Raw genomic sequence first — 22,367 nt, 5'->3', positions numbered from 1 at the left:
CCAGTAGCTCCCCAGGAATAGGGTTATGCTGGGCGACTTTCAATTCTAACATCGCTGAGCGTCAGTCTTTCCTGTAGTTTTTGGTTTTGCCAACGTAGTGGTGCCGGACTAGGCTTGGGCGGTATACGTATATACCGTATACTGGGGTATTTGGAAAAAGTCATGGGATTGTTTTTCAATACCGTCAACTATTTCTCCATTTTAAATTGGAAGATTTGTTGCTTGTTTTTAAGTTAATACCTGTAGTCAACTTGTGCAATACGTTAGGAAATAAAGCAGAACAGTTGAGCCAGTCACGTTTGTTTGTAAATAGCACAACGGTAGAAGGTGGGAGATGGTGAGTCCAGCTGTGTATTTGGTTTAAGTTGGCTAGTTAGCGAAGAAAGTGGCTGAATTAATAAAGACATCATATAGTGTTAGTTTTCTGCTGTGTTTGAGAAGTCAAAGCGCTTTGGATCAGTTATCTGTACAGCTGCCACTGCTGCAATCTTGATTTCCTTGCGTTAATTTCTTTTCCTCTCCGTTCTCGGTCCGTATGCTCCTCCCCCTTCTTCTCCGAGCAGAGCAGGCAGGCCCGTTCCCCTAGCGACTCCACACAGACACAGCGTTTACACATGATGCTCCAGAGCCAGGACTGTTCTTCCTTCAGACAAGCATGTCTCAACTTTGTTTATTTGCACAATGTCTCTCGTTCACATTCGCTTGTAAATGTCCAAACTCACCAAAAATGACATTTGGTAGCTACTACTTATATTTGTATAACTTTGAGCTGGATTGCCTGTCTTTGCAATTTAGTTTATTTTCGTTTGCGCTCATTAGCATATTTAGCTAACATCCTCTTGAAATTCGCTATTAGTTTGTGCTAATTTTGTTAGCATTCAGGTAAAACGCTTTTCTTTGTTTAGCGCCCCCTTGTGTACCAAGACAGTAATACTGTAAATCCTGGGATGAGGAAGGTCGTGAGGATTCTCGATACCACGCTTTCTAGTGAAAACAATGTGATGATGTGATTAGATTGTTAACGTAGCTAGAATGAGCTGTGGCTCAAAGCAGCCTCCTAAACATTTTCAGTCAGACATTCACGCTTGCCATACAGACTTGAAATATCTAGCCAATACATTTATTGAATAACATTGCTTGTGAACTTCAGAACTGTAATGATTTGACCCTATGGTTCTTGGCAAATATAAACGCATAGTCATCTCTCCAGCTTGAGTCTACACATTCTGGGTGATGCGATACAACGTCTTCATCTTTGACTTTTTCTCTGGCGAGCTCTCATTGGCTATTGCTGATCACTGTTCTCATAACTAGTCGTTGCACATCTCACACTAAAAGAGCCTTGCAGATTTTGTTCAGAAAATCCAAGGTGTTCTAAAATATCACAATGTCTGGGACTGCTCAAAGACTGGATCGGTAGCCCTCGGATTGCTTCTCTGACCCACTCATATTAAACGAGCGTCAGTGACAGCCGCGCGCCCCGAGTAGGCAACAACGTGGGGATTCTGTCTCCGATCTCAACTTGTCTGGTACAGCTAAATCGGGAACAAAATCGTGTAGTGTACGCCCGGCTTTAGGGTTGCCAACCCCTGGCTAATATACAAACTATCGTGTTAGAGGGCCGTGCTCTCTGGATCCTATATCACTACCAGCCCGCTAGCCTTTCTGTTTTTACTACCTACGTTCCCTGAAAGCTCTCCTCCTGTGAAGACCTTATTTACAGTCTGATTCCCATGGTGTGGCACCATATTTCCTGTATAGTGCACTACTTTTGACCAGTGCACTTAATAGGGAATAGGGTGCCGTTTGGGACGCATGCGTTCTAATGGCTCAGACTTCAGATCAACCAGACAGCCCCGTCTCCCACAGGGGGAGTGCTCCGCCTTGGCCTGATGTGCCCTGACGTGGTGGGGTCTTCCTTGGCCCTCAGTCAGTCTGGGGGTCAATGTTAGGGTTTAATATTTTCCTGGTGTTTTACAAGCGTTCCATCCTGAGAATAAATCACTTTTCTCCTGGGTAACAAGGTATTTCCTGCCCAAACCGGAAGTGTCATTCAAAAGCATTATAAAGCATATACATAGGCTTATGTTTGGATTTGATTAGAGCTTTGATGGAAAATTCAAGCCTCATGCTACCTGAGCCTGATGAGCCATACATTAAATACATTTTATGAGCCCTACATTAAAGACATTTTAATGAGCCCAAGCCCAAAAAAGCCCAAATGATTGTGCAGTTATCCAATACATATATGATATAGGCTATACTGCACATTACGCATGACAGAAAAACATAAAAGCCCATAGATGTAGCTAGCTATATGCTCTCTTGGGTAAATAAATGAAACTAGCTCCAGTAGGCTAATCTTTTTGAGTGTGAACTGTATTACTGTATTGTATTGGACTGGAATTACGCACATAGTTCAAACCATGATAACGCAGAAGAGAACATCCGATTCTGGTGCAGCACATGTGGCCTACAAAGTTACAAGTATAGGCTAGCGAATTTGATTTTAATTTTGAAATATAATAGGGCCTATTTGTTTAATTTGACTCATATATATATATATATATATCTTTCATAATTTTCCCCTAATGTTATTAGCCTACCTCCTCTTTCTCTCTATTGTTGCTTCATTCCTTCCTCGCTTTCAACAGTTCAATGAAATGCGTTTCGTTGTCCTTATCGTCATCATTCTAATGACATTGTGAATAATATAGGACTAGAATTAGATTCAGAAGGCTTTCACTTCTCTTCATAAAGATTGAATGGTTATGGGTCTGAATAAAGAACTGCTATAGCCTACCACCATTGCGCGTTCGTTCATCTTTCAAACTACCCATGAGTTCTATTACATGCTTTATTTAACATTCAGCAAACGAGCTTGCGTCGCTCTTCTAATTGTCTGTTGGTATAAGAAATGAAAAAAAAAAAAAAATATATATATATATATATATATAATCTAGTCTGTCTTTTCCTGCATGGGACTCCAAGAGCTAAAAAGCGTTTTTTAAGGAGAGAGGCCAGCGGAACACGGGTGCGTGCGTATTGCGCTAGCGACAGAGGCTATAAATTAGAAGCTTATTATGCATAACCCATCATTAATTAGCTAAATATAAGGCTAATACGGCATTGAATGTATTACCTGAAAGAGGTAAGCTAGGACATCTAGACAATCTAGAACAGGATTATCTATTTTGGATGCAATTTCAATGGAGTTGATTGAGAGAGCGCGCGAGACTGCGAGCGCATGCACTGATTTTTAAAGCAACAATATTCGAGTGATAGGCTGTTTTAAAACTCTGCAGATGCAATTAAAAAATATATCTTTACAATTAAAAAATAAGGTGAACCCTGAAAGTTGAATGGGTAAATTAGACGCTCATTCAGTCTTTATATTGCTGTAGCATAGACTATGCAGCAGCAAATGTAGGCCTACCTGTCACAAGAAAATAAGTTACCATGATGAGATGATAGGTCTACATGCATTGTGAACTGCACTCCATACTGAGATGGGCTGTCTGTCCCCACCCTGACCATTGATGATTCATCATGCAGAGGCCATAGAGAAGACAGATTTAGACATAGCATATAATTTAACAGTTCCATTTCACGCCATGCTGTTCATATAAATAATTGATTATAATTTACCTGTTTCTCACAGTTATTTATCCCGGTAAGGCAGTTGTTTTGGGAGGTAATTCTCTGTAACCAGGTTCCAGCCATTCAACCCAAGTCAGTGTCACCCCTGCCCCTATGCCTGATTCACTGACCTCACTGTCCATGAGCTGCAGCTCCTACTCTGCTCAGCTCCCACTCCCGAGTGGCGCAGTGGTCTAAGGCACTGCGATGCAGTGCTAGCTGTGCCACTAGAGATCCTGGTTCGAATCCAGGCTTTGTCGTAGCCGGCCGCGACCGGAAGACCCATGGGGCGGGGCACAATTGGCCCAGTGTCGTCCAGGGTAGGGGAGGGAATGGCCGGCAGGGATGTAGCTCAGTTGGTAGAGCATGGTGTTTGCAACGCCAGGGTTGTGGGTTCGATTCCCACGGGGGTATGGGGGAAAAAAATAAAAATAATGAAAAATGTATGCACTCACTAACTGTAAGTCGCTCTGGATAAGAGCGTCTGCTAAATGACTAAAGTGTAAATACTCTGGTGATGGGCCTGGTTGGTTGATGGACTTGCTTGACAGGGGATGAGGTAGGGAGGGAAGTTCAGTCATGGCTGCTAATAGTGGCTGTTCACGTCTTAGGTTGTCCGTGTTCTTCTTACACTTGGGCGGTATCCAGATTGTCATACCTTCATACCGACCTTAATGGGATATTCAGTAATACCGACACTAAACACAAGGGCCGCTGTTTTCAAACCCCACTGATACTAATCTTAAGGTTAGCAATGCTAATAAGTATATTTAAAATCCCATAGAGAATGCTAACTAAATGCTAACGAGCGAATTGCAAACATCTTGTACAGTTTCTGACCTAAACTATACAAGTAACTCAAAAATGCTACTCACAATTTGCTGCACGCACAAAACAAATATTAGACAGCAAGGCTCTTGATCCAGGAGGGGATTCTCTGCTGTTACCAAGCGAATGCTTGATTTTGGAAGAAGCTAACCACTTAGATTGATAGCTAACTAGCTACTAAATTAGCAAACCAAATGCACAACTGCAGAGCATTTAGCACATTTTAGACCGTTAACTTAATAGCTGTAAGATAACTATCTGGCAAACATTTAGTTGTGAATTCCATAATGTAATTAAATCTCCTGGCGCATGCTGCACAACAGTGAGTGACTCCCAAGGCTCCCACCACACAAGCCTATTTCTTCTACTCGCTGCCAGTGATGACTTGCCAATCTTTATGCCAACTCAGTTGGGTGCACTTAAACTCTAACCACCATGTTATATACAAGGGACGTTTGTGCTCAGGATAAGTGGTGATATACACATCTCCTGGGGTTTCTGCTCTCTCTCTCAAGACAAGTGGTGAGATCTCCACATATCCTGGGGTCTCTGCTCTCTCAAGACAAGTGGTGAGATCTCCACATATCCTGGGGTCTCTGCTCTCTCAAGACAAGTGGTGAGAGTATCCACATCTCCTGGGGTCTCTGCTCTCTCAAGACAAGTGGTGAGATATCCACATCTCCTGGGGTCTCTGCTCTCTCATCATATTCATTATCTAAATGTTTTACAGAGATTGAGCACTACTGATGCGTAAGTCTCTCTCTCTCTCTCTCTCTCCTCTCTTTCTGTGTCTCTCTGTGTGTGTGTGTGTGTGTGTGTGTGTGAGCGATACGTGGCAGTCTGCATTAATCAGGCTGCGCTGTTGTTTTTGCCTCGCTCCTCTCAACATCTGTTACTCTTCATGTCACTCGCAGGAGGCAAACTATACACCCCAATGCACCTATTAGCGTTGGCACAGAAATCCTCTCAAATCACTGTCTGCCGCTGTTTCTGTGCCTTGTTGTTGTGTTAAATCCTTTTGAGTGCTTGACAATCATCACGTTGAAATGGAGCCACGAGGATGTACAGTGCAGATCTTAAGTATTCATCTCCTTTGGATTTCTTCACATTTTATTGTTACAAAGTGGGATAAAAATGGATTTATTTGTCATTTTCTGTCAACAATCTACATAAAATACTCTAATGTAAAAATGGAAGACAAATTCTAACATGAAAAATAAAACATCATGATTTAGATGAGTATTCACCCAGAGTCCATCAATGCATGTTAGAAACACCTTTTGGCAGTGATTACAGCGGTGAGTCTTTTGGGGTAAGTCTCTTTAGAGCTCTGTATACCTGGATTGTACAATATTTAGACAGTTCAATTCTTCAAGCTCTGTCAAGTTGGTTGTTGATCATTGCAAGACAGGTATTTTCAAGTCTTGCCATAGATTTTAAAGCAGATTTAAGTAAAAACTGTAATTAGGCCACGCAGGAACATTCACTGTCTTGGTACGCAACCGCAGTGTAAATTTGGCCATGTGTTTTAGGTTATTGTCCTGCTGAAAAGTGAATTCATCTCCCAGTGTCTGATGGAATGCAGGCTGAACCAGGTGTTCCTCTAGGATTTTGCCTGTGGTTAGTTCCATTCTGGGGTTTTTAATCCTGAAAAATCGCTAGTCTTTGCCAATGACAAGCATACCCATAACATGAGAATGAAAAACAGCTTCTATCTCAAGGCCATCAGACTGTTAAATAGCCATCACTAACTAGCACATTAGAGGCTGCTGCTGCCAATTGAAATCACTGGCCACTTTAAGAAATGGAACACTAGTCACTTTAATAATGTTTACATATCTTGCACTACTCATCTCATATGTATATACTGTGTATTATTCTATAATATTCTACTGTATCTTAGTCCATGCCGCTCTGTCATTGCTTGTCCATATATGTATATATTCTTAAATTCCATTCCTTACTAGATTTGTGTGTATTGGGTATATGTTGTGAAATTGTTAGAAATTACTTGTTAGATATTACTGCACTGTCGGAGCTAGAAGCACAAGCATTTCACTACACCCGCAATAACATCTGCTAAACACGTGTATGTGACAAATACAATTTGATATGATTTGACCATGCTGAGTAATATTCAGGAATGTGTTGTTGGATTTGCCCCAAACATAACACTTTGTATTCAGAACAAAAAGTTAATTCCTTTGGCGAATGTTTTGCATTATTACTTGTTTAGTGCCTTGTTGCAAACAGGATGCATGTTTTGGAATATTTGTATTCTGTACAGGCTTCCTTCTTTTCCCTCAGTCATTTAGGTTAGTATTGTGGAATAAATACAATGTTGATCCATCCTCAGTTTTCTCCCATCACAGCCATCTGTTACTGTTTTAAAACACCACTGGCCTCATGGTGAAATCCCTACGCGGCTTCCTTCCTCTGCTGACTGCTCCGTTAGGAAGGACGCCTGTATCTTTGTAGTGACTCAATGTATTGATACACCATCTACAGTGTAATTAATAACTTCACCATGCTTAAAGGAATATTCAATGTCTGCTTTTTACCCATCTACCAATAGGTGCCCTTTGTGAGGCATTGGAAAAAGCCCCCATGGTCTTTGGTTGAATCTGTGTTTTCAAATACACTACTCGACTGAGGGACCTTACAGATAATTATGTGTGGGGTACAGCGATGAGGTAGTCAAAAATCATGTTAAACACTATTATTGCACACAGAGTGAATCCATGCAACTTATTATAGGATTTGTCAAGCAAATTTGGTTTCCTGAACTTATTTAGGCTTGCTATAAAAGGGAGTGAATACTTTTATATAGCCAAGACATTATTTTTAAAATATTTTTTATAAATTAGTAAAAATGTATATATTATCTTTTCACTTTGACAGTGAGGTAATTTGTGTAGATCAGTGACAAACAAAAATCACAATTATATACATTTCAATCCCACTTTGTAATGCAACAAAATGTGGAAAAACCCAAGGAGTGTGAATACTTATGATATCCACTGAATATAGTCTCTCTGAAGACTGGGTAGTGGGGTTATGTTTCAGGGGATGTCTTTTTACTCCACAACCATTTATTGTGTGTGCGCGCGCAGTAACTGAAGGCACAAAGCATTTGAGTATTATTTTTCAGTTTAGATCCAGTTTGCTCCCTTGCTTCGTGTGTCTTATGAAGATTACTACTAGTCTGCCTCAAAGCTCTGACTGTCATGTTCTGACAATCCTGGTCATCGTGTATGTATGGTGCTCGGGGGATGGCAATTGGATCATTTGCACATTTCAGAGACATGTAAGGAGAAGGGGAAACGCATCATGGAACTTGCAACTCAGCCTTTTCATCTCTACATTTCAAAAGATGTCACATCTTGAATTTTGCACTCCCGTCTCTCTCTCTGCATGCACATATGACCCTGAGATAAACAAGTTGAGTTGTGAGCGCAGAGGAAAATGTGTTCTACTTCACTGGTTCCCAACCAATGTTCCCTCTAAGCTGCGCGTGCAGTAGCCTGAGAGCGCGCAGAAGAAATATCAGCCCACGGGGAGAAGCACAAGATTGAACTTCACTCAACTTTCTAGAGTTTTCCCTGTTAATACTATCAACGTTTCTCTTTACTGTGGCAATTGTGATCAAATCAATGCAATATTAGCCACTTTCAATGCAACAAAACAAACTATGCAAGAGATTTTGTTATAGGCAGAATGCATCGGAGTAGGATTCTATTGGGCATGACTCAGCCCATACTCTGTGTGGCATAACCAATCAGATCTGCAGTAGGCCTATATGCAAATAGACCATTGTCATATATGGATCTGTGTTTACAGCTGTGGTCGTGAGTAGATGTGCTTGTTTTGAGATCAAAGCGGGAGCTGCATGTAGCCACGTGTGCACATGTTGTTCATATCCTTTGCTAGTTAGTGAGTTATTCACCCAGTCTCATGAAATGTAGGCCTACATTGAGCACCACACATTGGCTGCTACTGTAGGCTGAATGATAGAACAGCTATTTCCATGTTAAAATGTTATGGGATGCATTTTCTCCATTGTTTTTGATGGTAGGCCACTCCAGTAGGCCTACATTATGATCAAATAGCCACAGTAGCCTACTTGGCCACTGTTAAAACTGTAACTTAAAGCAGGTACAGCCTCAGTGTTCACAGTAAACGTGCGCTGGAAGTTTGTGCTCAGAAGACCTGAAATTTGCTCAGTGCCTAAATAAATTAGATGGAACATTGTTCCCAACCCCGGTCCTCGAGTACCCCCACCAGTACTCCGTTTTATTGTAGCCCCAGACAAGCACAGCTGATTCAACTTGTCAACTATTCATCAGGCCCTCAATGAGCTGAATCAGGTATGTTTGTCCAGGGCTACAACAAAAATGTGTGCTGTGGGGTTACTGGAGGACTGGAGTTGGAACCACTGCTGTGCTTGAACAAAGCATTCATAATGAACTTCACAATACAACAGCACTGTTAAAAAACAGGTCCGCATACCTTGCTGGCACCATCAAAATGAGCGACTTGTCAACACTGAATGATTGTCTGTCTGACTGCGGATATTTGCACAATGTCAACAGTCCCCTTAGACAGGGCTGCGTTAGAATGGCTATTTTTGAGACCACAGCCTGATATGGAGGAGGAACATGCTGGAGACGACAAGGAGGGGTATTGTGGCTGGCAGGCTGTGGCTGACTTCAAGTGTCTCAGTAAGAGACCTGGGCCAGCAACAGCTCTAGAGTTGTCACCGACAGGTCCATTTCTAGCAGGGTCACTGGTCTTAAAGGGGTGCTACTGAATCTAAAGTGTTTTTCCAGTTGACACCTTGTGTGCATGTGTAGCAGACAGACAGTAAATGCTGACTTAGGGAAGTTAACACACAACCTCCATTCAGTTGAACCCACATTGCTGTATTTATGCAATAGTGTGTAGCCTAAACATAAGTCATTTTCCCCCCATGGTCAAGATACATTCACAGAAGGGCTTTGGTTACTGTGGAAATACCAGGTACCCTTCCTACAGGTACTGAAAGATCATTTGTGCGTACCTTCCTGCAGGTACTAGCTAGTTTGTAAACCGAGGCAGTATAAACAGTGGCACGGCAGGTTTGATTGAATCTGGCGCTCCTCCACGGTCAGAGATGGGAGAGTTGCAGGGAGTTATTTCTGTACAAGGCTCAGTCTGGGCTCAGGATGTCTGATCTGGGTCACTCGGCTACAGCATGGAAATATTCTCTTTTGATGATGGGGAAATAATGTTGACTGTGTGTGTGATTGGCATGATGTGAAGCCAAGCACGGTTTTAGAACATTGTATTCTATTTGCTGTAATGAAGCAATGGACCTCCTGATTGCATTGCATGGCTTTCCTGCAAATCCCATTGGAGATAATCACAGTTGCTACTAGTCTCGCATCTCACGACTAATACGCGCGCGGCCAGTGACTTCCGCTTTTGGACGTTAACAAGGCAACACTCCATCTTAACTCCTCCACATTTACTAGATTGGTTGAACAGTGCAGAAGAGAATCTCCCGACATTTATTTTTCTTTCTACTTGTCAATACCAGTATGTAGGGGATCTAGTTTCAGGTGTTTCTTTTACGCCTGCTACTTTAGGTTACCACTGTCTGATAAAGCACAGTAGCTGCCTTGTAGCGAATCCTATTTCAGCAGCCAGGCTAGTGGCATAGCTGGTAGTGATGGGGATTGGGGCTTGATGTGCATCATGGCCATTGCAGGCTGCATCCCTCATCTCCTTCCGTCCGTCTCCTCCCGCCTGCCCTCCCTCCTTCCTTCCCTCCCACCCTTCTGCCATCTCCTCCCGCCTGCCCTCCCTCCCTCCCACCTGCCCTCACTCCTTCCTTCCCTCCAACCCTCCTTCCATCTCTTCCCACCTGCCCTCCCTCCTGCCTGCCCTCCCTCCTTCCTTCCCTCCTGCCATCTCCTCCCACCTGTCCTCCCTCCTGCCTGCCCTCCCTCCTTCCTTCCCTCCTGCCCTCCCTCCTTCCTTCCTCCCGCCTTCCCTCCCTTCCTCCTTCCCTCCTGCCATCTCCTCCCTCCCTCCCTCCTGCCATCTCCCGTGTCCCGTGTAGCTCAGTTGGTAGAGCATGGCGTTTGCAATGCCAGGGTTGTGGGTTCGTTTCCCACGGGGGGCCAGTATGAAAAAAAACAAAACATGTATGCACTCACTAACTGTAAGTCGCTCTGGATAAGAGCGTCTGCTAAATGACAAAAATATATATATATATATATAATATCTTCCCTCCAGCCAATCTCCTCCTGCCATCGCCTCCTTCCCTTCTACCCTCCTGCCATCCCCTCCCTCCCTCATGCAATCTCTTCCCTCCCACCCTCCTGCCATACCCTCCTTCCCTCCCTCCCTCCTGCCATCCCGCTGCAGCTTGCTGAGGTGGAATAGGAGCTCCTGGATGCCCCTCTATAGGAAGCCGTAATAATATGCCAGCAGCTTTTAACAGGCAGGCAGGCAGGCCCTCATCTCATCTCATTGACAATAAGGAGGAGCCCTGTGGACTCGTTTAACCTCCCTCCCTGGAGCTGCTGGCATCAAACATCAACAGGAGATTTGAATGATGCAGCACATCAGAGAAGACCCAGCAGATACACAACTATAAGTGGTCTCTCTGACACCTTTTACTGTTGGGCAGTCAACACTCCTCACTGTCTCTCTGACACCTTTTTACTGTTGGGCTGTCAACGCTCCTCACTGTCACTCTGACACCTTTTTACTGTTGGGCTGTCAACACTCCTCACTGTCTCTCTGACACATTTTTACTGTTTGGCAGTCAACACTCCTCACTGTTCTGACACCTTTTACTGTTGGGCAGTCAACACTCCTCACTGTCTCTCTGACACCTTTTTACTGTTGGGCTGTCAACACTCCTCACTGTCTCTCTGACACCTTTTTACTGTTTGGCAGTCAACACTCCTCACTGTTCTGACACCTTTTACTGTTGGGCAGTCAACACTCCTCACTGTCTCTCTGACACCTTTTACTGTTTGGCAGTCAACACTCCTCACTGTCTCTCTGACACCTTTTACTGTTTGGCAGTCAACACTCCTCACTGTTCTGACACCTTTTTACTGTTTGGCAGTCAACACTCCTCACTGTCTCTCTGACACCTTTTTACTGTTTGGCAGTCAACACTCCTCACTGTCTCTCTGACACCTTTTACTGTTGGGCAGTCAACACTCCTCACTGTCTCTCTGACACCTTTTTACTGTTGGGCTGTCAACACTCCTCACTGTCTCTCTGACACCTTTTTACTGTTTGGCAGTCAACACTCCTCACTGTTCTGACACCTTTTACTGTTGGGCAGTCAACACTCCTCACTGTCTCTCTGACACCTTTTACTGTTTGGCAGTCAACACTCCTCACTGTCTCTCTGACACCTTTTACTGTTTGGCAGTCAACACTCCTCACTGTTCTGACACCTTTTACTGTTTGGCAGTCAACACTCCTCACTGTCTTTCTGACACCTTTTTACTATTGGGCAGTCAACACTCCTCACTGTCTCTCTGACACCTTTTTACTGTTTGGCAGTCAACACTCCTCACTGTTCTGACACCTTTTACTGTTTGGCAGTCAACACTCCTCACTGTCTCTCTGACACCTTTTACTGTTTGGCAGTCAACACTCCTCACTGTCTCTCTGACACCTTTTTACTGTTTGGCAGTCAACACTCCTCACTGTTCTGACACCTTTTACTGTTTGGCAGTCAACACTCCTCACTGTCTCTCTGACACCTTTTACTGTTTGGCAGTCAACACTCCTCACTGTCTCTCTGACACCTTTTTACTGTTTGGCAGTCAACACTCCTCACTGTTCTGACACATTTTACTGCTGAGCAGTAAAACATGTCACCCTCCCTAGGAGAGGGGGTGACCTCGACAACGTATTGTTAAAACGAGAGGCTGCCTGGATCTTTAATTTAAAGACCCTTGCTCCCTTCGGTCTCAACGTAGACTTTGATCTGAAGCCATTCTTGTGATTTTGCTATTCATTGTAAATGTTTGTGGGCCTATGTAGCCAAGTTGTATCTATGATTGTATGCTACCATGTTTTTTGTATGTTCTGTTTATGTGAATTAACCAATGCTATTAGGCCACACCCGGCCATGAATACAGACACCGGCGTGTGTCCTTTCACACTATATAAACTAGTGACTCGCAGTGTTTGTCATTATACCCTGATGAAGACAGCTTGTCTGTCGAAACGTTGGTTATTAGGATATTAAATTATTGCATCTGAGCTCCTGCGGCTTTCTTTAGTTTTTCAACTGCTGAGCAGTCAACACTCCTCACTGTTCTGACACCTTTTACTGTTGGGCAGTCAACACTCCTCAGTGACACATGGACCTTTGTAACACTCCTACATCCTGTGACCTAGTTAACATTTCCATTAAATTACTCTGACTCTGTCACACTTTCAAATCCTCCTAGGGACCGGTTGTTTGACCCTAGGAGGATTTGAAAGTGTGCTGTGGGCTAGCTACAGTTTTTATTTTTATTTTATCTTTAACTGCCACTGTTTGTGCAATGAGGGCTAGGCTATACGCTGCGACTTAGTTCCGTTTTTGAGGGCATCTAGGCTTAATGAGAATTATTTAAAATCCTCATTATTGTAATTACAGAAGAGCCATGGAAATTCTCCTGTATAATCCTGTTTTTTTAAGTGCTTTTTGCAAGTATCTGATTGACTGACTAGTTCTGAGTCAAGCTGGGCATTAAAGATATAAACATACTCTCCATGTAATAATGAATTCCTTATTCTGAGTCGGGCTGAATCACAGCATCACTTATCTAACAGAGTTCAGTATCAGCAATGACAGGCGGATTTCAGAAGTCCCTATGGGCCCTAGTCAGTAGTACACTATATAGGGAACAGTGTCATTTGGGACGCCAGCTCTACATTTACTGCTGTCTAGCAGAGCTGACGGACATATCTGGCACTCTAGTTCAGGTTTATTTAGCTAGTGCTGTAACCATGGTGGTGTGAATGTTGAGCTGGGGTGTTTAGGGTCTGCGTGGTTAATTTCCCCTACACACACACACAAACATTTGATTTTGAATCACCAAGTTAGTAGCAGCAGGGGAAATCCAGACTGAGTGTTTAACCCAGGCCAGCAGAATCCCAGGGCTGACAGAACACAGTGCTGTGAGCCTGCAGATGGTTCTACAGTACCCAGACAGGTTATAGTGTAGCAGAATGAGCCATTCACCTTCTCTCTCACCTCTTCCTCCTGTCAGATATCTGGAGTCTTGGTGTGATCCTCTTCATGCTGGTGTGTGGACAGCCCCCCTTCCAGGAGGCCAACGACAGCGAGACCCTCACCATGATCATGGACTGTAAATACACTGTACCCACCCACGTCTCCAACGCCTGCAAAGAGTGAGTCCTGCACACACACACACACACACACACACACACACACACACACACACACACACACACACACACACACACACACACACATCCTAATTAACAAGTGTTCTCCAGAACAGATGCTGACCTGGGGTCAGTGCTTTGTGCTCTGTCTTTCAGCCTTGGTTATGTAACAGATGAGCTGTAAACATCTGAACAGGAGCCAGACCTCTGACTACCACCTCTCTTCTCTCTCCTCTGTGTTAAGTCTGAATGTCTGTCTGTCTGGACGCCAGTCAACACTCTGTGGTCTGGAGTGATCTGTGTACATCCAATCATTGACAGTTTACTTTTCTTCAGGCACTTCTCTGAGCTTCCTGAATCAGGATGGTCCTGACAGATAAATATTTCTGTTGCTATTCCCATAGCTTTGGATTGACCCTGGGGTTGATGCTAATCGCTGTAGATTGAGTTCTAGCTGAATTCAGGGAAGGGGGTAATAAACGTAGCCAGTGTTTGGGACTCCAATAAAAGGTCATGTCTCTACTAGCTACTGTCATTGTTTACATTTCCATCTCAATGTTTTTAGACTCAGGAAATGTGCTGCTGCTATCTTTTTCAGTTGAACAAATGATCTACTGTGATTTCTACTGTGTGGGCTAAATGAGGACGGCACAGCCACATAGAATACAGGCCTGACGGCCCTCCATTTACACTCAGATTCTGCTCTCTTTCTAGCGAAGTATGGCAGCAGTTTATTTGTCATATGCACACGATAACAGTGTAGGGGAGAGTCCATCTGTTCTGTTTGAACTGGACCGCAGTCTGTAAAGACCAGGCCTGGTTCTATGTTCCCCAGCAGAACAGACAGTCTGTAAAGACCAGGCCTGGTTCAATGTTTCCCAGCAGAATGTGTGTTTTGTCAGGGCGTGACTGATGATGATGATGATGATGATATTTTGGCTCCTTGAACATCCTGTTCCTTTCCTCCCGGCTCTGCTGTACGAAATGTTTATATGAGTGTCCTCCTTCCTCGATTGTACAAATGTCTCTCTTGATTCAATCTTCACAGTCAGATTAAATGAACAGAGAGGGGGAAAAAAAGAGCACTCACAAGCTCCAAATGGAATTGAATATGGCACATGTTGTGTCTGTAGAGTTCTGCTACCTATCATTACAGTTGAATTGGAAACCACAGTGTATCATTTTGTCTTTGTTTCTATGTGCTTGGGGAGGATGTGGAGGGAGGAGTGGGAGGCATTTGTCTTGTTAAGCTCAAATCATTGTGTCGAGGGAGTGATGAGGGAAAATCGATACAGTTACATATTGCAATATTATTTTGGGAGATATTATATAGATACTTTGACTTTATTTTTTGCTAGGTGGTGTTAGCTAGCGCTAGGTGGCGTTAGTTAGCGCTGGTCTGCTATACCTGCGCCAAAACTCAGGTTTTTTCCCAACCTTTTTAAATAGTGAGCCAACATGTTTTCAAAACTTTTATTTCCATGTCTGATCAAAACTAATTTTCTAATGGACCAGAACATCAAATCGCAATAAAAACGCAGTATCAAATCGCAATACATATCGTATCCGCACCTAAGTATTATGATTATATTGTATCAAGAGGTCCCTGGCAATTCCCAGCCCTAATGTGGATGCAATAGAAGATAAATGTTAATCTTAACAAACCATTGTTTGTTACAACTTTCACAATTTGGCTAATGCGTTTGAAATTCAGTGTCTTTGAAATAGTCCATAGGTGTTGAGATACATTCCTTGGCAAAAATGATCTGAAGTCAGAGAGTAGACATCTATCTAACCAGGGCCAGCTCTCTCACTATGCACATTCACACATACCGAACCTGACATTAGCCATTTAATTTGTCGCATGCTTCGTAAACAACAGGTGTAGACTAACAGTGAAATGCTGAACTTATGGGCTGTTTCCAACAATGCAGAGAGAACATTTGAAAAATGATAGAAAGATAATACCACCAGGAATGAATAAATACATAATGAGTAACGATAACTTGGCTATATACACGGGGTACCAGTACCGAGTCATGTGTGTTGTCCTTATTCTACCTACTAGAGGGTTTATGATGATGATGAATAGGCCTATATTGCATTTAACTTTGGTCTCTAGAGAAAACAACTACAAGCCACAGCTCATTTTAATGGACTGAAGCAGATTTAGTTGGCATTTGATAATAATATAATTCTAAGTCTAACTTTCTAGGGTCAAGATTGAGACAATGAGGTCAACAACACAAGTTAGTCAGCGTTGGCTGATTTAATGAACAGATCTGTACAGTGAGGTGAGGCATGCTGTTAGCATTGTGCTAATTAGCCGTTGGCAAGTGTCTGACCTTTCTGTGAGCTGTTGCACCTATGGAGGACAAGAGGAGATGGAAGAGATTGGACTGGGGAGACTGGTTGCTTCACGGCTCAGCACAGCAGAGATGACTACACCACGTTGACCCTGCCTGACTCAATCACAGAGGGGGAGCAGGTGTTGTTGGGGAAGAGAGACTGAAACCACCGCAACAGCCTTTAGCTCCTTTAGGGGACTGACTGGCTGAGCCCCTCTCTTTTCCCTCACTCTCCACTCTCCTCTCTCCTCTCTCCTCCCTCACGCTCCTCTCTCCTCCCTCACTCTCTTCTCCCTCACTCATATCCCTCACTCTCCTCTCTTCTCGATCACTCTCTTCTCTCCTCCATCACTCTTCTCTCCTCCATCACTCTCTTCTCTCCTCCATCACTCTCTTCTCTCCTCCATCACTCTCTTCTCTCCTCCATCACTCTCTTCTCTCCTCCATCACTCTCTTCTCTCCTCCATCACTCTCTTCTCTCTTCCCTCACTCTCTTCTCTACTCCCTCACTCTATTCTCTCCTCTTCACTCTCACTCCCCTCTCCTCTCCTGATGGAAAGAGATCACTAAGAGGCTTTCAGTTTAGGATTTGGGCCTTGGGTAGTGATCTTCATTTGTGTAGTGTTTTCCCTCCTAGATAAGAGAGTCCACCTGGGAGAGGGCTGGACTGCCAAGCTGCTGGATTACTGCTTTTCTTCTTCCTCATTAGCATATTAATTGTCTCCGTTCCATTCTTTTCCCGCTGCTTTGCCAAAATGTGTTTACTTGCCACAATTAATAATTCAGGAGGTCTTTTGCATTTTATCCCCTTGAGTTGTTTGATTTTGTCATTCCTGGTTTTAATAAATATGCTATTTTTTAGGCGATTTAGATTTTAAAACGCTGAGTTTCTCAGCATGACGTGGGAATGCTCTTCATATTAAGCCAATCGCGTGGAAATGCTGTTCATATTGAGCCAATCACATAGGATGGAACACTGTGTACTTTTCAGTTGTTTTGATAATTGATCATGTGCATTGTCTGTTTGTCTGGAATCGATTTCACTCAGTCTTTGATTGCTATCCTCGTCAACTCCTATTACTCAGTGGAGTGATACGTTGATTGCTGTTGTACCTTCCTACTACTACAGGCCTACAGTAAAGTAGTAGACCTGTCTCTGGCAGGTCTTCTGGGGAGCTGAAATCATTAACATTTTCTAGAAATATGGAGTAAAGTGCTGCTTCTCTTTTCTATGGCAACGTTATCATTTTATTAAATAGACTAGGCCTGGCCTTTGCTGCGCGTGATGTCACATTTATATAGGCTATAAAATATATCTTCATATGCAGAGGAGTGTGCAATTAATAAAATGACATGCCAGCACATTACTCCCAAACATCCTCTCTCTCTGTGTGTCTCTCTCTCTCTCTCTCTCTGTGTCTCTGTCGATCTGTCGCACTGTCTTTCTGTCTCTGTCTTTCTGTCTCTGTCGGTCTGTCTGTCTTTCTGTCTGTGTCGGTCGGTCTGTCTTTCTGTCTGTGTCGGTCGGTCTGTCTTTCTGTCTCGGTCGGTCTGTCTTTCTGTCGGTCTGTCTGTCTGTCTCTGTCTGTGTCGGTCGGTCTCTTACTTCCCGCTTTCTTTTCTTCTTTCTCTCTCTCTTTTGCTCTATCACGTCTTCCTCCCTCTCTCCCATCTCTCTCTCCATGCCTGCCTGCTGTTACAGTACGGTAGCCAAGCCTCCGTTCTCCAGGAGAGAGGAGATACAGCATGCATGACTAGGAGGTTACTATAAATATCCCCATAGCAGTTTCCTGTCTTCTTCCCCTGAGAGAAGAGTGAGGCTGGAATGGGTAGAGACAGGAGACAGTAGGAGTGAGGCTGGAATGGGTAGAGACAGGAGACAGGAGGAGTGAGGAAGGAATGGGTAGAGACAGGAGACAGGAGGAGTGAGGAAGGAATGGGTGGAGACAGGAGGAGTGAGGAAGGAATGGGTAGAGACAGGAGACAGGAGGAGTGAGGAAGGAATGGTAGAGACAGGAGACAGGAGGAGTGAGGAAGGTGTGGGTAGAGACAGGAGACAGGAGGAGTGAGGAAGGAATGGTAGAGACAGGAGGAGTGAGGAAGGAATGGGTAGAGACAGGAGACAGGAGGAGTGAGGAAGGAATGGGTAGAGACAGGAGACAGGAGGAGTGAGGAAGGAATGGTAGAGACAGGAGACAGGAGGAGTGAGGAAGGAATGGGTAGAGACAGGAGACAGGAGGAGTGAGGAAGGAGTGGGTAGAGACAGGAGACAGGAGGAGTGAGGAAGGAATGGGTAGAGACAGGAGACAGGAGGAGTGAGGAAGGAATGGTAGAGACAGGAGACAGGAGGAGTGAGGAAGGAATGGGTAGAGACAGGAGGAGTGAGGAAGGAATGGGTAGAGACAGGAGACAGGAGGAGTGAGGAAGGAATGGGTAGAGACAGGAGACAGGAGGAGTGAGGAAGGAATGGGTAGAGACAGGAGACAGGAGGAGTGAGGAAGGAATGGGTAGAGACAGGAGACAGGAGGAGTGAGGAAGGAATGGGTAGAGACAGGAGACAGGAGGAGTGAGGAAGGAATGGGTAGAGACAGGAGACAGGAGGAGTGAGGAAGGAATGGGTAGAGACAGGAGACAGGAGGAGTGAGGAAGGAATGGTAGAGACAGGAGGAGTGAGGAAGGAATGGGTAGAGACAGGAGACAGGAGGAGTGAGGAAGGAATGGGTAGAGACAGGAGACGGGAGGAGTGAGGAAGGAATGGGTAGAGACAGGAGACAGGAGGAGTGAGGAAGGAATGGGTAGAGACAGGAGACAGGAGGAGTGAGGAAGGAATGGGTAGAGACAGGAGGAGTGAGGAAGGAATGGGTAGAGACAGGAGGAGTGAGGAAGGAATGGGTAGAGACAGGAGACAGGAGGAGTGAGGAAGGAATGGGTAGAGACAGGAGACAGGAGGAGTGAGGAAGGAATGGGTAGAGACAGGAGACAGGAGGAGTGAGGAAGGAATGGGTAGAGACAGGAGACAGGAGGAGTGAGGAAGGAATGGGTAGAGACAGGAGGAGTGAGGAAGGAATGGGTAGAGACGGGAGACAGGAGGAGTGAGGAAGGAATGGGTAGAGACCAGAAGGAATGGGTAGAGACAGGAGGAGTGAGGAAGGAATGGGTAGAGACAGGAGACAGGAGGAGTGAGGAAGGAATGGGTAGAGACCAGAAGGAATGGGTAGAGACCAGAAGGAATGGGTAGAGACCGAGAGAGACATGAGTGAGGCTGGAATGGGGAGTGAAATAATACATGTAGGTAATCAGACTCTAACATGCTCGGAGACAGAAGAAAAGCTTATATTCAAATAAATATTGTACAGAAAGTTTAACCTTTTGACGGATAGAATTATGATGGATAGGCCTAAGGCCTAGTCAGAAGCGCTCCTATCGTGTGTGTGCGTGTTTGCCGTGCGCATGCGTTTCTGTGGGTTGGTAATGCAGTCTGCATCACGGTTGGCAGAGGGAAATGGAAGCGGACAGCGGTTATTAAAAAACCGGTTGGATTCTTCTTATCAGGGGTCTGCTTGGCCTGCCACTCTTTAGATAGGCATACTGCTCCGCTCCGGGTCTACAGGGAGCCCAGAGCTGACAAATCCCTGGCCAGACAGACAGACAGCACACCGACTGGGCTGAGAGAGACCATGCAGAAGATGGCATGGCTCACAGGAGGAGCACTGTACACTACACTCAGCGAACCCCCATGTCTGCTTCTCTCTATGTAGGCTGTAGCTAGTCTGTGTAGGCTGTAGTAGTGTAGCTAGTCTGTGTAGGCTGTAGCTAGTCTGTGTAGGCTGTAGCTAGTCTGTGTAGGCTGTAGCTAGTCTGTGTAGGCTGTAGCTAGTCTGTGTAGGCTGTAGCTAGTCTATGTACAGTGAGGGAAAAAAGTATTTGATCCCCTGCTGATTTTGTACGTTTGCCCACTGACAAAGACATGATCAGTCTATAATTTTAATGGTAGGTTTATTTGAACAGTGAGAGACAGAATAACAACAAAAAAATCCAGAAAAACGCATGTCAAAAATGTTATAAATTGATTTTGCATTTTAATGAGGGAAATAAGTATTTGACCCCTCTGCAAAACATGATTTAGTACTTGGTGGCAAAACCCTTCTTGGCAATCGCAGAGGTCAGACATTTCTTGTAGTTGGCCACCAGATTTGCACACATCTCAGGAGGGATTTTGTTCCACTCCTCTTTGCAGATCTTCTCCAAGTAATTAAGGTTTCGAGGCTGACGTTTGGCAACTCGAACCTTCAGCTCCCTCCACAGATTTTCTATGGGATTAAGGTCTGGAGACTGGCTAGGCCACTCCAGGTCCTTAATGTGCTTCTTCTTGAACCACTCCTTTGTTGCCTTGGCCGTGTGTTTTGGTTTTGGTCCCAGCTGCCTTGAGATCATTGACAAGATCCTCCCGTGTAGTTCTGGGCTGATTCCACACCGTTCTCATGATCATTGCAACTCCACGAGGTGAGATCTTGCATGGAGCCCCAGGCCGAAGGAGATTGACAGTTATTTTGTGTTTCTTCCATTTGCGAATAATCGCACCAACTGTTGTCACCTTCTCACCAAGCTGCTTGGCGATGGTCTTGTAGCCCATTCCAGCCTTGTGTAGGTCTACAATCTTGTCCCTGACATCCTTGGAGAGCTCTTTGGTCTTGGCCATGGTAGAGAGTTTGGAATCGGATTGATTGATTGCTTCTGTGGACAGGTGTCTTTTATACAGGTAACAAGCTGAGATTAGGAGCACTCCCTTTAAGAGTGTGCTCCTAATCTCAGCTCGTTACCAGTATAAAAGACACCTGGGAGCCAGAAATCTTTCTGATTTGAGAGGGGGTCAAATACTTATTTCCTTCATTAAAATGCAAATCAATTTATAACATTTTTGACATGCGTTTTTCTGGATTGTGTTGTTGTATTGTTGTCTCTCACTGTTCAAATAAACCTACCATTAAAATTATAGACTGATAATTTCTTTGTCAGTGGGCAAACGTACAAAATCAGCAGGGGATCAAATACTTTTTTCTCTCACTGTAGGCTATATCTTAAACCACTATGTTTTCAACTAGAGCTTAAACTGCTTTTTTTAAGCTGTTTTAGGTCTCGTTCAGACAGTCTTTTGGCTTTCCACCATCTAAGAGAAAGGAAGGGGCAGAGACGGGATGTTGTGTTGATTACTTGGTCATTGTCCACTGTACAATATGTCATTTAGCAGACGCTTTCATCCAAAGCGACCTACAGTCATGCATTTTTATGTATGTGGCCCCGGGAATCGAACCCACTATCCTGGCATTGCAAGATTCATGCTCTACCAACTGAGCTACAGAGGACCACTACCTCATTAGTAGGGCTGGGCGATATATCGAATTAATTTGAATGTACAGTATGTTTTTTCGCCATATTCCAAATGCCTTTTTTTATGAGCGTTTATGTCCGCTTGTTCTCATGTTGTCTCCTTGGCTCCTTCTGTGCTGTGTGTAATGACTGTAGGCTGTGTGCCTAACCATTTATCTACACCAAGCCCCTCCCACTGTCACTCACAACAACAAAGATGAGAGAGCACTTCTTCCTCTGACAAGCGGTTTCAACTCGCTATTTGCATTTGAGGTTTGGTCCAACAGAATCCGTCATATGGACACCGAAACACATTGAGAAATTATTTTACTGTATTAGAGGAGAAGTTAACCTTTCTAACGATACACTTTTTCTCTGAACTCCTCAAATTGCGCGCAGCGCAGACACTAAAACGGGAGTATTAATGAACATTGATAATGGAAAATTAATACTCAGTTTGTCGTGCGCGGCATTGGGGTACCACGTACCGTTAGCAGCATTTTAGCCAAATACTGTTATACTAGCTGTCTAGTCTGTGTGTTATAAATGTGCAATAAGCATAAAACAATTATATAAGGTAGGCCACTTGATTTCAACATATTAACAAAGTGGACAGGCTAGCATGACTGACAGAAGGGTGTGTTCATAACAATTCAACTGTTCTGCCTTGTTAGTGAGCAAATAGATCCAAGTTGGCTAAACTTGAACTATAAAGATAGTAGTACGTGGGCTTGTGCTTGAGAGATTGTTTATGAAACAGTGTTAATT

General features: G+C 44.1%; 1 protein-coding gene across 1 annotated transcript in view; it reads left to right on the top strand.

Annotated features, from left to right (window-relative positions):
- Positions 1-22,367, top strand: part of LOC121543291 (SNF-related serine/threonine-protein kinase-like) — a 52,220-nt gene that overhangs the window by 14,052 nt on the left and 15,801 nt on the right. Inside the window, exon 3 of the mRNA XM_041853046.2 lies at positions 13,746-13,887. Coding sequence (XP_041708980.2) covers positions 13,746-13,887 — 142 coding nt within the window. The remainder of the gene's footprint in view (positions 1-13,745; positions 13,888-22,367) is intronic.

This window comes from Coregonus clupeaformis, chromosome 17, assembly GCF_020615455.1.
Source record: "Coregonus clupeaformis isolate EN_2021a chromosome 17, ASM2061545v1, whole genome shotgun sequence".
Classification (NCBI taxonomy): domain Eukaryota; kingdom Metazoa; phylum Chordata; class Actinopteri; order Salmoniformes; family Salmonidae; genus Coregonus; species Coregonus clupeaformis.
This window is presented reverse-complemented; position numbering and strand designations above follow the sequence as displayed.